This window comes from Arctopsyche grandis, chromosome 9 (genome assembly GCF_051622035.1).
Source record: "Arctopsyche grandis isolate Sample6627 chromosome 9, ASM5162203v2, whole genome shotgun sequence".
In the NCBI taxonomy this organism is placed as follows: Eukaryota; Metazoa; Arthropoda; class Insecta; order Trichoptera; family Hydropsychidae; genus Arctopsyche; species Arctopsyche grandis.
Window position 1 is genome coordinate 2,911,969 of NC_135363.1, and position 16,060 is coordinate 2,928,028.

The 16,060-nt window shown below is 32.5% G+C and overlaps 1 protein-coding gene across 1 annotated transcript in view; it reads left to right on the plus strand.

Moving 5' to 3' along the window:
• Rim (Rab3 interacting molecule) overlaps positions 1–16,060 on the plus strand; it is a 70,662-nt gene that overhangs the window by 24,503 nt on the left and 30,099 nt on the right. The window contains exons 3-9 of the mRNA XM_077438714.1: positions 3,975–4,551; positions 4,629–4,683; positions 4,739–4,869; positions 9,273–9,372; positions 9,933–10,105; positions 10,625–11,208; positions 15,439–15,658. Coding sequence (XP_077294840.1) covers positions 3,975–4,551; positions 4,629–4,683; positions 4,739–4,869; positions 9,273–9,372; positions 9,933–10,105; positions 10,625–11,208; positions 15,439–15,658 — 1,840 coding nt within the window. The remainder of the gene's footprint in view (positions 1–3,974; positions 4,552–4,628; positions 4,684–4,738; positions 4,870–9,272; positions 9,373–9,932; positions 10,106–10,624; positions 11,209–15,438; positions 15,659–16,060) is intronic.

A 16,060-nucleotide genomic window follows, 5' to 3' on the forward strand; every position in this document is an offset into this window, starting at 1 on the left:
CAAAAGAAGACACTTTGAAAATGAATTGAGGCCTCTCAATAAGTGGCTTTTGAATTTAAAATCCAAGTGGCCAATTACTGTAGCGTCTTCCTTACTTACAAAAAAAATTATTTGTTTTACACGATACACTATATAATTAAAACTTCCTTATACAAAAGCTATTACATACACATTAGGTGAGAAACAGATGAGATTAGATAATCCTCAAGGATGGGGAGGGGATGTCTATTCTCCCCCCTTGCCCAGTTAAGTTTCATACAACGTTTCAACCGTGCAACACTTCGTGATGCTGACTAATGCTGTTGCTGATGTAATTTATCATACCTTCCGGAAATAAATTTTACTTTGAAAAAATCAACACTAAACAATACAGAAGGACAACTTCCTTGCGCAAAACTAACTATGTATATAGGATAGGGAGAAAGAGGATGACATGGTGACTTTTCAATCATCTCACTTAAGTTTCGTGCAACTTTTCGTGACGTTGACGTCACCATAACAGCAATTCACAAGCATCCGTAAATATTTTTTTCTTTTGAATAAATCAACCGCATGTTTTACACAGCAAACTACAAAAGCAAAACTTATTTTACACAAAATCTAATATATAAGGTTTGGGTGGTAGAATCTGTGACGTTAAATTTAAAAACTAATTAATATTCAAATAAATCAAAATAAAATAAAACTATTCAAATAAATTTAATAAAACGTATATATTTAAGCGGTTTATATTACAAATACCGAGCGAAGCCGGGTAAAACCACTAGTTAACTACATATGTATATAGAATAGGAGGAGAGAATTGGGGAATAAAGGGGCGCCTTCCCCATCGGTCAATTTAGTTCCGTGATGCGGTCACCATCAAAGCCATTCACTATAACATCCGTAAAGAAGTTTTATTTGAATAAATCAACCGTATACATTCCACTGCATACTACAGAAGTAGCACTTCCGTACGCAATATTATAATATTGAAAAAACTGAATTCTGTAGTCACTAGAGAAGAGCTTCTTTATTCACTATTTATTATATGTATTATATATTTTTATTTTTATTTTTATTTTATTTTATTTTTATTTTTTATTTAACCGAGAAGGCCTAACAGGTAAACCCAATGCGCCTTCCTGGCCAAAGACAATTATATAAACATATATGTACACCATCCATATATACACAAATACTTACACGTATACACAAAAACACATACATACATACATAAATATAAAAATACACATATATACATATACATACATAGACACCTACACATATATATATTCACACATATATATATATATATATATATATATATATATATATATATATATATATATATATATATATATATACATATACACATACACATACAATACATACATCCATATACATACAAACATTATACATGCATATACACATAAACACATAAATAAAGATAAATTACTCATATATATAAAAATAAAAAATAGCATACATATATAAATAAAGATAAAACCAACATACATACACATTATGCTAAATAATAAAATTAAAAAATGAAAACAACATGTGTAAATATGTATGTAGCTAGAAGTCATTTAAAATATGCTGCCTGACAGAACTGTATGATGCAGTAAAAACATCAAGGCTCCCAGAAAGCAGGTTAAATAATCGAATGGCTCTTGAAAGGGGTGAGTCAACAAGCACATTAGTTCTGGCCCGAATAGGCAGGAATAGAGTTCTGGAGCGAGATTCTATCAGTTTCTCAGGTACCCTAAGTTTAAGATTACACAGAACTTCAGGAAGATGACATTCACCCCCTTAGAATTTTTAGAAAAAGCTTATCAAGATGATTGTTTCTACGTGAAGCTAAGGAGTCAAAGCCCAAGGAGCCCATGACAAACTTACTGGGAAATAAGTAGGGATAGCGCCCAAACTCTCTCATGTAGAGATAGCGCAGAAATGTTCTTTGAACTCTCTCTAACATTAGCGTGTACCTTAAATGATTAGGACTCCATATGGCCGAGCCAGATTCAAGCAAACTGCGCACCAATGTAGTATACAGTAAACGTATCACTCTGGTGCTATTAAAGGCGCGTGACTTTCTGACGACGAAGGCTAAAGTTTTTGTAGCCCTATTGCACACATCTTGGATATGAGAATTAAAATTCCAGATATTTGAAAAAGTAATTCCCAAATCCTTGATATGTGTGACGGGCAAGAATAGAGCCATCAATATTGTAACCAAATTTAATTAATGATCGAGATCTGGAAAAAGAGACAATGTGACACTTGTCAACGCTTATCGGAAGACAATTTGAGTGTGACCAAATAACGAGTGAATCTAAATCGTTCTGTAGCAGCATCGGAAGAAGATTCAACGCACCTAAAAAGTTTTAGATCATCTGCATATAATAAGAAGTTGCAGTTGTGGAATATTTCCCTAATACCATTAACAAATAAAATGAATAGCTAGGGGCCGAGATTAGAACTAGGTATTAGATATAGGATGGGAGGAGAAATGATGGGGTGCCTACCCGAATTGGGAATCCCAATCGTCCCATTTTAGTTTAATTTATTTATTTTAAGAAGTAGCTCAATAAATAACTTATAACAATAATTTAATATTGCAATAAACAAAAAAAGCTACTTATAAATAAAACTATTTATAAATATGGAGGTGTTGTTTATGTTCCCAATTTCATCTGATAGCTTATTGTAATTAACAACACCTTCATGTACTATGTTCTTCCTATTTATGTTAAACTTTAAATTCTGCACTACTAACTTAACACTACCGCTAGTCAGAGAAATGTACAATAATATAAGTGGTTTTTGGCGTCATAGTGTTGTAAGATTTCGGTATGGCTGTCGCCACACTTAATTAATTTCCGCCACAGAGGTATTTGGTGTGCATTGTGCAACTTTTAAAGACACACTTCACAGTCTTGCGAGTAGTATGAACAAATGCTTATCAGACATACGTCTAGCACCAAACACCACACACGACCGTGGCGGAAATTAATTAGGTACGGCGATAGCCATACCGCAATCTTTTAACACTTTGACGCCTAATGCCACTTTTATTATTATAAAATTTCTCTGCCCCTAGTACCATAATTATGTACATGTAATCTTCTTACAAAATACTTATTCAAATATATAGGTAATATATTCTTATCTAACTTATAAATAAATATCAACATATGTACATACTTTCCCTAATATTCATCCGAATTATCCCTAATATTCATCCGATTGAGTTTCCTAGTATTCATCCGATTCAATTCATTCAACATGAATTTTATTCTAGTAAAGGATTAAAATGACGGCATTTTGTACACACAACTGTTTAATTTGACGGGCGGGAAGAAAGTGAACAGCATGAATCAAACCAACAAACCGACATGGTCAAGCTGGTCCCAATCCACAGAACGGTGACCAAAACTCGACCATGTCCATAAAATGTACATGCTATCGCATTCACCCCCACTAAACAAGTCAAAATTTCTATGACGACGAGTCGATTTTTTTTCTATTCAAATAAAATTAATAAAAAAAAATGAATATTTACTATAAGATTCACCATGTTTACGCTGTTTATATTACAAATACTGAGCGAAGCCGGGTAAAACAACCAGTTTATCATAAATTGAAAAACAAATTGAAAAAAAGCATTAATTTAATTTTTAAATTCTGAAAGAAATTCTAATGGATAAAAACAAAATATCGGAGCAGTGGAGCACTACAAATGTTCGTGCTCAGGCTCCGCTCCTGCTCCGTGCAAACACTCGTTGCTCCACTGCTCCACGCTCCAAATTTCTGTTAAAATATATCTATATAAGATCTCGTTTTTTTTTTTAATATGTCATAGAGTCCGGAATTACTTTTCCAGGCCCCGGGATTCCTCTCGGCGTATACCGTCCGCAAAGAAGTTTTATTTGAAAATTGAAAACGTGTTTTGATCATTGAAGTCTCATATTGGGTTTGTTTTGTTTCAGGTCATATGGGTGTGCATCTTGTGTCGTAAAAAACAAGAACTACTATCAAAGACCGGCCAGTGGATGCACAAGGGTACAGGTCAGGACGCGATCATGCGGCGGATAGAGGCAGACATGATCGGTGGTGAAGTGATGGCGCCACTAGGCACCATGGGCACGATGGGCACGATAACGCCCATGGGCCAGATGGGTCTAGCAGCCGACAAGCGTCCCAAGTTGGAAAGGGCGCACAGTGCCGCCGAAAAAGAGAACCTCCCGTTGCAAAGGTCCGGTAGTGCGTTAAGAAGACAATACTCTCAACAAGAGAGCGGTGTGCAACAATACGGTAGGGGTGAACTCGACGGCCTTATGCGATCGCATCCTCACCTCCTCCATCCGAGACAGCAAGGTGCGCCTCACATCGGGCCCGTTTCGGGCTCCGCTCCGAACCCTGGGCGGAGAAGAGCGCCGGGCTCGCCGTCGAGCTCCGACGACGAGCTCAGGTCGACTCCGGACTGCGTCAGCGACGAAAACGACAAGGGTAAGTCCATCTTTGTTCGATCGTACTCTTCGTTAGCCGCTGCCTATCTTTATTCTTGTATCGCTATTATTATGTGGAACAGTAATGTAACTTTTTGAACCTTACTATCATCACATCTTGTTACTGTCGACTAGATTGTATTGTATTTGCAAACGTGTCGAGGTCTCGTGAACGGAAAGGTGTAATGCTGTGTCTCTACTTATGCAATAATAATCCTGTGATTGTATAAACACTATACTTAAAGCGCTCTTACACCGAATACGTTGACGCGCACTAACGTATCGTTTTTGCGCATACGAATGCCCATACGTCGCGTTGACGTATGTTCTGTCGCAGTCATCAGTCACGATCAACGTATCTGCATCAACGTATTCGGTGGAAGAGCGCCTTTAATCTCATTTACGACAAACACTTTTCATTTACAAATTGTACCAATTTAAATCAAAAAGTATATGAAAAAAGTCTTCGAAATTTTGCTGCACAGTACCTGCTGATTTGTCGCTATAATAAATTTCTCAACTGATCAATATAAGATCAGAGTAAATTTCATCCATATAATTCTAATCAGGGGCGTCACTTGGGGAGGGGGGGGGGCAGCCGCCCCCCCTAGATTGGACGTGACTATCTACGTTGTTTAATGTATTATTATGCATTAAAATACTAAAATACTAAACCAACAAACCAAATCTCTTAATAAAAAATCTCCAAATCTCAAAATATATAAATAAAAAATTATTAAAAGAAATAGTTAAAATTCATCGGTCTCCCTCACGGGACCGAAAGTGAAACGCCCGAAAACGCAAATATCAGAAGGCAAAGTCGAAAGATCAAACAAAAAGGGTGCATGGTAGACGGTACTATGTATATATAATATATGAGTGGCATGCGGTGAAATTATCTCTCTTTTTGTCATACAGCCTTGTTTAATGTGCGCGCGCAGGATATGGGAGGAAAAGTCTGTTCCTCTTGTTCCTGTTGTATCCTGCTCGCGCAAATTAAGTGAGTATGTACGACGGGGGGAGAGACCCTTTTTTATCTTTCGACTTAAGATCTTTCGATTTTCGATCTTTGCCTTCCGATATTTGCGTTTTCGGGCGTTTCACTTTCGGTCCCGTGAGGTAGACCCAAAATTCATATTCGCTCATTTTTTTAATATAATACCCGCCCCCCCCCCCCTCCCTAGAAAGTAATTCCTTACTGTTCAAAAAAATTGCTCCCCCTTGGGAAAAGCTCTAATGACGCCCCTGCTTTTAATACAGATCTTAAAACCCCAATCATATTTTTTGTACAATTTCATGTTAAATTGTATTGATCTATTTCATTTTGGTAGTTTGAAAGCTATACCACGTAGATACGTGAGTTGTTATATATGTATTGTTTTTAAAAAAATCAGAACTCACTGACCACATCATGGCATCTCAACAAAATAAATGGTGTATGGTTTGCCACATTGCTTTAAAATTTGAATATGTGTCTCTATTACAGTCGAACTGTATCTTCCAGCTTTAATATATTTCGACTAGTTGGAACATATTCTATATGTATATAACCTGGTACCCACTACCGTTATAGTTGAAGTGTATGTTCAGTTGTGATATATTTAGACTAGTTGGAATATATTCCGTCTAACCCAAGTAAGTTGATTCATATGGCGAATTACGTTCCAATCAGGCGCGTAACTACTATACCGCACGGGCATGCGGTGCATGCGAGCCTTTTAGATTAAGGGGTCCAAAAGCTTTTCAAATAAAAATACTAGACATTTTTCAAATAAAAATCTTGAAAGTCTTCTTAAAATTATTCATATGACTAATAGGAAACACTATTTAAAATATTATGCTCCAAATTTGATACGCAACACATTGCGTGTCGAATTTTCACCCATATGTACTCCTTCTCACGACATTCGATAGTTTTCCGTAATGGTATAGTAATATCAATTGTCTGCAATTATCTATAAAAACGATGTTAAAATAGAATGTCTTTGAAATATGTAATTGCATACTTTGCGACTTTGAAAGCGAGGAAAAATAACATTTAAATTATGTGAGCTAATTACCAATTAAATTTTAATAACAAAAATACTAAAAGGGGCCTTTTTATAACATTTGCATACAGGCCCAATTTTTCTATTTACGCCACTGATTCCAATTGGTCAAAATATATTACAATTGAAAATACACTTCAACCATAATGGTAGTTATGATAAATTTATAGTCGTGAAAATATCACTTGACTAATAAATTTAGTTGGAAAGTCACATTTTTGTTTTGAACACATTCTTAGAGCTATCGTAATACGATACTCATTACCTTTATTCGTAATACCTTGCAAATATTAGCGTATTATTGAATTCTAAAGTATTCGTAAAAACATCAGAGCTGTCAAAGCTCTACTGTTATATTACAACTGGCGCACATTGTTGAAAGTGTATTGGCGTTTGTAGAGATTTGATTTACTAGTTGTACTGTATTCGAATATGAATTATCTAAACCGCCAGTTTGAATATATTAGAACTGAAAATACACTTTGACTGTAACATCTCCACTAACAACTCGCCCAAAATTTGCAATTCATTCGCGTTTTAAAAATTGTTTAAGCATTACACCTTACTCTACGTTCCGTAGATTTTGTATTTGGCATTCGCCACAATTGCTAAATCGTACTATAGGCGTATCAATTAGGTATATGTATAGCGTATTCAGTGTTTAAAAGCCCTCAAATCAATACGAATCGATTTTAATTTGACTTGAAACAAAGTTGCTGCAAATATAAGGCTTTATTTGTTTCGAATTTTGGGATTTACAATTAATGGTCAAGCATAAAATAGTTCTTGATAATAAAAAAATTGAACCTTCTATATTATTTCAAATTTAAATTACGCTTATGTGTAATAAATAGCTTTCAGCTTTATAGTTTTCTTTATATAGCCGAGAAAGAAAATAATGGTTGATTTCAATTGGGCAAAGTTCTACAAAAATTAATCCAACCCATATGAATAAAATTTTGAAAATTGTAACTCCAGAAAGCTTTTTTTAAGAAATACATAATACGGACAGGTACTTATATAATCATATACGTATATATTATATGTATTTATAAGCATATATAATCATATACGTACTTATATATTATGGGTTTGGTGCAAACGATCGACAAGCGCCAGACAGACTGAACCACAGATTAACTGGATGGCTGCTCTAAACGGAATTCTCAACTTCACGAATGATAGATTGGACATCAGATGACGAGTAACCTTTCGATGTGCACAGATGCAATTATTAAAATTGAGTTGGATCTTTCTGGCGAGTTTAATAAGGCAAAATTCGGAACTAAAGTATCAGAAGCACAGAACATATACAGGGTAGGTATGTCGGAACTTCGGGTAGATTTTGCTTAGTGTAAGTGCGAGCAGTGCGCACGCATAAGGTACACGTTTCGTTAATCTGTGGTTCAGTCTGTCTGGCACTTGTCGATCGTTTGCACCGCATCGATATATTATATGTATGTATAAGCATAACAATTTCAAAAACAGAAAAATTTTCAAAATAGGTGAAAAAATTAAAAACAAAATATTGATTGCCTAATTTATAAATATTATTACTTTTTTACATCATACAAAAAATATTTGAAAAAGTTGCTGTATATTCAAAATATTACTTGTATGGGTAAAATATACACCTTTTGCAGAACTATTATATTATATGTCCAATTATATTAAATTTACTAACGTTAACTTTAAACGATAGTTGTAAACAATATTTTGATATTTTTTTGTATGTTAGAAATTATTTAAATTGAAATAGTATGAAAAATAGTTCATAATACATAGGTTTCATCAAATGTTTGCAATGATGACACGGTAAAGAAGTAAGTAGTTTTAGATTTGACAAAATTTTTGTGTGAAAATATAACTGTTGTTTCGATTGGTATATAACTGGTTAGTATTTAGTGGTAAGTTCAATTTGGTTTTACTTGGTGCAATGCATCGTCAATACTCCGGATGAAAAATTATTTTAAGATATTTACTGATTCGTCACAATTGAACATAAATTGTCGTGCAAAATTATATATATGTATATATATACTACTGCCATTATTATTATAATGCATAACGATTTAGGAAAATTTAATCAAAAGTAGATTTTTTGGTATCATTTTTGAAAATATTACAAAAAAAAACCCGCAAGTGGACCTAAAAATAATGTGATCTTTTTTAAAACGCTCATTTCCAAAAAGCTATTTTCGCTTTAGTATTCCTCATATTATTATGGTATTATGTATTTTTATTTTAGCTCATTTAAACAGTTGTTGCTCCCAAATTTTAGATACGCACAATAGACTTAAAAGTCATTGTAAATATATTGTATGTCGAGTATCCTTACCCATGCTTAGATTTTTATTGCTACCAAATAGATGTTACTGTTTTACGAAAGTAACTATTCTTTTGTTTGTTTTTGTTTTGAAACATGATTTTTTTGTAAGACGAATTTTTGCTTTTAGATATAATAACCCCATATTTAAATTATTTTACATCCCCCCCCCCCCCCCCCCAGTTTTTCTATTACATATATTACATAATATAATTTTTGCAGAAATTAGTCGTAGTTACAGAACAGCTTTAATTGATTATTTATAATGTACTGCATTATTGCAATATGATTTATGTTTTTTTGTTTTGAGGTTGTAATTTTTCAGGATTTTCCTACACTAATGTCGGATACTAATTGCCTTTCAGCACTTGTTAAAATTTGTATTAATGCCACATTCTCTTTCAGGATTTAGAAACAAAGCGAAAATTGACAATGCTAGACTGCAACATCAAGCGATATTAGATGAAAAAATTAAAAAATTTTTAGCGGTGAGAGAAATAAACACGTTCGACAGCAACGAAACATATATTTATAATATTTTATATAGAAGTTATATTTATTTTTACGTATTTGTTGTTCGTTGTCGTCATTTCTTTATACACGTTACTGTTACAATTTGTTTTCCAGCTGAATAATGTGAATGTATATATATATATATATTATGAATATTAATTTATGACTATTGACTGTACTATGGTTACTTCAATCGTTACTGAAATTCTCTAATTCTTCTTTCTTCTTTTCTTCACTGTACTTTCTTCCAACTTTTCTATGCTGTACTCTCTATTTTAATTGTTCAAAAGGTAATACATATTAACATTCGCTATTGAATTGAACATATTTTAATTCATGTAAAACATAAACATTGCACGGAGGCCGTTTTATATTGTGAACAATCTCAAATATGTACAATAGATACATTTTTTTTTAATTATTTCCATAATAACCTCAACTTAAACGTAAATACAAACAAAAAAGTCTAATTTACATATTTCGAGATAAAATAATATCATTGATCTATAACTTGTTTTAAAAATGTGATTGGCAACCTTTAAATTTTTATAGTTTAAGTTCAGGAATAGTAAAATATTATAATTCTATTGAAATATTATATAAGTTGCCTGGCACAGTTTTGAAAAAAGACATGCTAACACTCATGTTTATGTTTGTCATAATTAAATCAACGAGTCTTTCAGGAGTAAAGAGACATTCCGGAAGCGTTTGTCACGTGTTAACATGTATGATCCATGTATAATTATTGCATGCCGTGATGAGACAAATACACTATTTATTATTTTAAATATACAAATAATAAAATGTGTATTTATATATATATATATTTCTAAAAGTATGAAAGAGACAGGAAGAGAAAGAGTGTGTGTAGAAATTTTATGACATAAATTATTACATATATACATAATCTATATGCTTAAGGCTAATTAAGTTTTTGCTTTTCAATGATGTCTTTTATTCACAGTAATATTTAAAAGTTTTTATTTTGAATTAATTAAATATAAATTGATCATTGCTGTGAATAAAAGGGAAATTCATTGTATGATGGTGTATTTTGTGTTATTGTTTTGGTTTTTTTTTTTTTTTTTGGTATATATTTTCTTCATTATTAGCACATGGTATATTTATCACTATCTATGTGTTGCCCCTTGCTGTTTTTCATACTCTTTTTATCATCATTGAAAGTACTAGCTTAGTTCCTATTTTTTATTTGTCCTCTTTTTTGTTTGTTTCAAATAACATAGGGAAACTAGAAAACTGTTCACGCCTGCAACCATCCAATCTTCACGACCACATAACGTCAAAAAATTACTACAACTTATCAAACAATCACCTATCGAATAACATCGATAGATTGAATCACACACCGTACGGCTCGTCGTCGCGCAATTTCGACCAGAAAGCGTGCGGCTCGCCGTCGGACCTGGACATGGACGTAGTGGAGCGACGCAAGGACTCAGAGGAGTATCTGAACTTCGACGATCCGAGCGGCGAGTACGTGGACTATAGTGTTTTCAAAGACAAAGTGATACACAACAAGAGCAAGTATGGCTGGGAGGACTCGGACAGCAGACGCTTCACTGAACGGAGAAAAAAGACCGTGAGGTTCGATGGATACGACGGTAGTCAGACTTTCCCGAGAGCAATTGGCCACCATAGAGACCTTCTAGGAAGTGGCCGAGAAGCACATGTCGTTCCAAACTGGGCCACGGTACGGTGGGAGTGTGACCGTCAAGGATCCCAAGACTCGGCCACCAAAGACTCCGGCATTGATACGTCGAGTAATTTCACCTCTAGCGAAGATTCTAATCGGGGTGACGGACCTAAGGTATTTAAAATATAAAAGAAATACTATCACAAGGCGTAATAAATATAATATATATAATATAGCTCCCTTATTTATAATATACATTCTATAATTCAAATACTAGACAATACAATTTGTCTAATCCACTGTTTCCCAAAATGGGCAATATCGCTCCCGTGCAGTCGATTTAAAAATTTGGAGAAAGGGGGGGCTTTTCTGGCCCAGGGGGGTGTCAAGGAGTAAGCAGGCAATAAGAAGACGTCATAGGGACAGCTAAAAGGCCCCGAGGTTTCAGCCGACTTTTAAAAATTATACTTTTTTTTTACTATATTTTTAAGGTTGTGGCTATTTGCAGATACTATATCTGCGAATTATTGGCTATTTGCAGGTACTATATCTGCGACAGGCGCAAAGCCTTCTGCGCACGCGCGTGAACTTATAATCCAATTATAATTTCTTACATTCAATGTATGCTAGACTTGTTTAATCAATCGTTCATTATACATGAGGCAAATAAATTTCAAACGTTATTATAATAGATTTATATCATTTAGCTAGTTCGCGGCTTGTACTTGTATGAAGGTAATATACGTTGTATATGATAATGATTTTCTAACAATTAATAATATTAACTAATTTGGATTATATTTTTTACTCTACGTCACTTTACGAGCTCAAACTAAATTTTAAGAGGTTTAAAACAAAATTTTAGCAGTAAACACACCGACAGTGACAGTTGACGCGCATGCGCAGAAGGCTTTGCGCCTGTCGCAGATATAGTACCTGCAAATAGCCACAACCTATTTTTAATGTTATATTTTCATTGAAAAAAAGTCAAGATCTCCATAAATTTCGCAATCCGAGAACTATCAGAATCAATTTAAATTTCTATCGGTGACCAAACCACGCAAAATGGCAAAGTTTCAAATCGATCGGAAGAATGTAGGAATTTCTCCTGAATCATTAACGAAGTGAAACATAGAATAATATTCTAAAAATGAATAAAGTTATAAAAATTTTAAATTTGGAATATTTAAATTGAGTTGTTTTTCACATATAAAATTAAAAAAAAGATCCCTAATGTACATATTCGCACACGATATTTAAATAAAAAAAATCACCTACCGCGCATGTTTTATAATTCCATAATTCTAAAACATACTGAATGATAGGAATATTTTTTCGGGATATATACAATTAAAAAATTACACTTTTTACTATAGTTAAGATAGAATGGTTTTCCGGAGGAGAAATTATCTTTGAAAAGGGGGCGATAAGTCAAAGAAGTTTGGGAAACTGTGGTATAATCAATAACAAATATATTATATATATATTTTATAATCAACAACTCCTTATTATTTAAATTTTGATAAATAAATGCTTGTATTTAATTTATTTATTATTATTTGTTTTGGTAGAACTATGCATAAATATAGGTAAATATCATTATATCATTAAGATTAGCTTATTAGCAGCGATCACCGCCGAGTAAAATCCTCATCGTATTGCTACGCTTAGTTGAATTAGACATGTCATTATTATTGATCTTTTCTTTCATCGTATCTTGGATTTGTTCCATTTTTGTTGAACTTATACTCTGAAGTTAAGTCAGATTAAAAAATTAACCTACATTAACTATACATGAAGGTTTTTTTGTACAACTTAAATTAAGCAATACAGTTTTGAGGAATGAAATCTTTATATAAAGCCTTTCTTAAATAAAATAGTAAATACATTTTTAGAACTTTTTGTATAATATTACTTTTAAAACTAGTTTCATTTTGTATAGCTTTTAAATAAATAAAAAATTAGACGTAGACGTGTTAATTTATTAGTTTGATCATTATTAGCATATATATATTTATAAGTAGAAAATATTTTACTTTTGGCTACATCGAATACAGATGTTTGAAAATAATTTTAAATTTGCTCAAAATATAATTTTATTATTATTTATTTTGTAAGGAAAATAATTTATTTAGTCGAAATAATAAGCAATTTCATTAGTTAGGATTTTATGCTTACAATATAGCATTCATTCATCAATTTCTTAAACAACTTGTTAAAATATTTAAAAAATACTAAAACTAATTGTATTATATTTACACATACATACATATGTATGTATTTAAATGAAAGTTGTTTAGGATTATTGAGATTTTTAATTATTTTTATTATGATTTTGTTAGCGATATGTGTATAATGATTTGTAAATTTGTAACATAAATCTGAGGCCACATCTTAATTAATTCTTTCATTGAAAATAACCAAAAATTTAATCATAGATGTGGTCACCGATACAAAAAAAAAGAAAATATATGCAAATGAAAATAACAACGAACGTAGTCGAATAATTTTATTTGATCCACACCATTTTTTTATAGTAAAAGCATTTTATAATTAAATCACTTTTAATTGAGAGTAGGAGGAATGGTCATCTGGTTTCCCTTTTTTACATTTATTTTTATTGTTATTATATATTATATGTTCACACATTTTTATTTTTATGTATTTAACATATAAGATTTGCATGACGTCAAATGAATCAGCATTTTTTTCATTGGAAACATATCGATAATTTGAAGATATTATTCACACTTCAAAGTCAATCTGAACGTTGCAATTTTACAGAATATTTTTCAAATTCACATTCAATATAATATGTATATCAAAATGTATTTTCAATGTTGCAACATTCATATTGTATCGGTTATAAAATTTAAACAAAAAAGTCCTATACAGATGTTTTTCGCTTCGAGTTTTGACTGTGCATTCGGTGTGATATTTACCTTTATGTTAATTAAGAGTTTACCTTATTGATACTCTTTTACGTATAACTTATGGTTTGTGCATGTCTTTTTTTTTAATTGTCGCATGTAAAGGATTGGATGCATGGCTTCTTATTGAAGAAATTGTATAAAAAGGTACAACTTTTATTTATATATGTACATACATACATGAATAATACTTTAATGAAACATTTTTACTGGTTGAAATATGTAAATTCTCATATGTATTGGCAATTAAAAGCTTAATGCAGTGATGTACAACTTGATTCCGATTGATGTTATTACAATTTAATCACAAACAATAAAAAGTTAGGTTAGGTTGTAGTTTAAATTGGCCGATATATTATCATCCTCAAAACGGTGATGGAAATGTACTAATTTATGTTTGTTTAATGTCAATGGAGGGAATAATTAGATGACTATATATATGCAAAACATGTAACGAGATCTAATCATGATAAAATTATAAACATTATATTTTTAATCCACGTCTTTTCAGCAAATATTACTGCCAATTTACAACACCCTCAGTGCCGGCCTCACACCTAATGACGCCCTCGGGCAATTTTTTCTAAACACCCTTAGAAAGAACTTTCGCCTTTGACGCTCTAATCTAAAATTTTGAATGGCTTTTTGCGCTCTAATTTTAAATTTTAGAGTGCCTTTGGCGCATCGTTCAGCGCCCTAACTTATTTGGCGCCCTCGGGCGCTGCCCGACCTAGCCCCCCCCCCTAAAACCGGCACTGAACACCCTGACGCTCTATTAAATGATTTGAATCGATAAATTATATAGTTAGAGGAGTTTAAGTGAATTGTTCACGTTTATTGGCTAGTAAATTCTACTGGCATTTCAAATACAAGACAATATATCTTTAAAATGTATTACATGTGTCCATACAAATTTTAAAACACTCTTAGAACGTCAGTTACCGATCCTTTTTACGCTTTGAATTGGCAGTACATATTTATCGTGTAGAATCTATATGAATCTGCACTTTATGTAGATTATCTGTAACCTTTAAAAAAAAGTTTGCACATATAATTTTAACTGTTTATTGTCGGATGATTCAACAAACATTTAAAAGATTAGAATGGAAAAATAATTGTTCCATAATATGATTCTATTTCCCTATTCATTTTTGCTGCTTACTACTTATAATGGTCCGTCTAATTTACTTGGAATGAACTAAAATATAGTATTCAATTTTGTTGTATTTATTATGAATGAAATTTACTAGCTAATATAACCAAACCTAATCTTTTTATATGTAAGTTGTGCATCGCTGATTGTGTTGTAAATTTAGTCTTTAAACTACTATATATGTAAATATAAAGACTTAGTGTCTGTAAATAGATTTGCTCATATAACTAAGGGGAAGGGTGAAAATTCAATACGAATATGAATATTGGTATATGTGAAATGTATTGCCGAGTAATAAAGCTATGTGTATTTTTATGTCAGAATTCGATGTCATGGCAGCCATCTGTAGATGGAACGAGGATGATTGGCCACATGATTTTGAGAAAGAGCATGGTCGAAGGTACAAATACGTCGTCGAGTGCTGCTATTTTAGGCTTGAAAGTTGTCGGTGGTAAAATTCTCGAGAGTGGCTCGAGGGGAGCATTCATTGAGAAAGTTAAAAAAGGCTCCATTGCTGACATTGAAGGCCAATTGAGAATAGGTAATGAAGACAAGTTGCAGTTTCAGTTTATTTATGACGTCGGTATAACATGCACTACATTCAATTTCATTTACAGAGGCACTATCCAGCTTTACTCTATTAGTCTATATAATATTTATTTATTTATTTTTAATCTATACAAGGAAGGCCTTACAGGTAACCCCAATACGCCTTCCTGACCAGAAACATTGTAAATTTGATACAAAATGTACTATATAAATACATATCAATTAACATCCACAGAGACATCTATGTTCAAATTTGTAAATTTTTAGCATTTTATACAATTCAGCGAAATTCGAGATTGCTGAAAACTCGAGATTTGCAAGAAAATGAAAACCGTTTCAATGAAAATCAGATAAATTGATAAACTCTGATAGAAAATGATCGACCTGGAGTCAC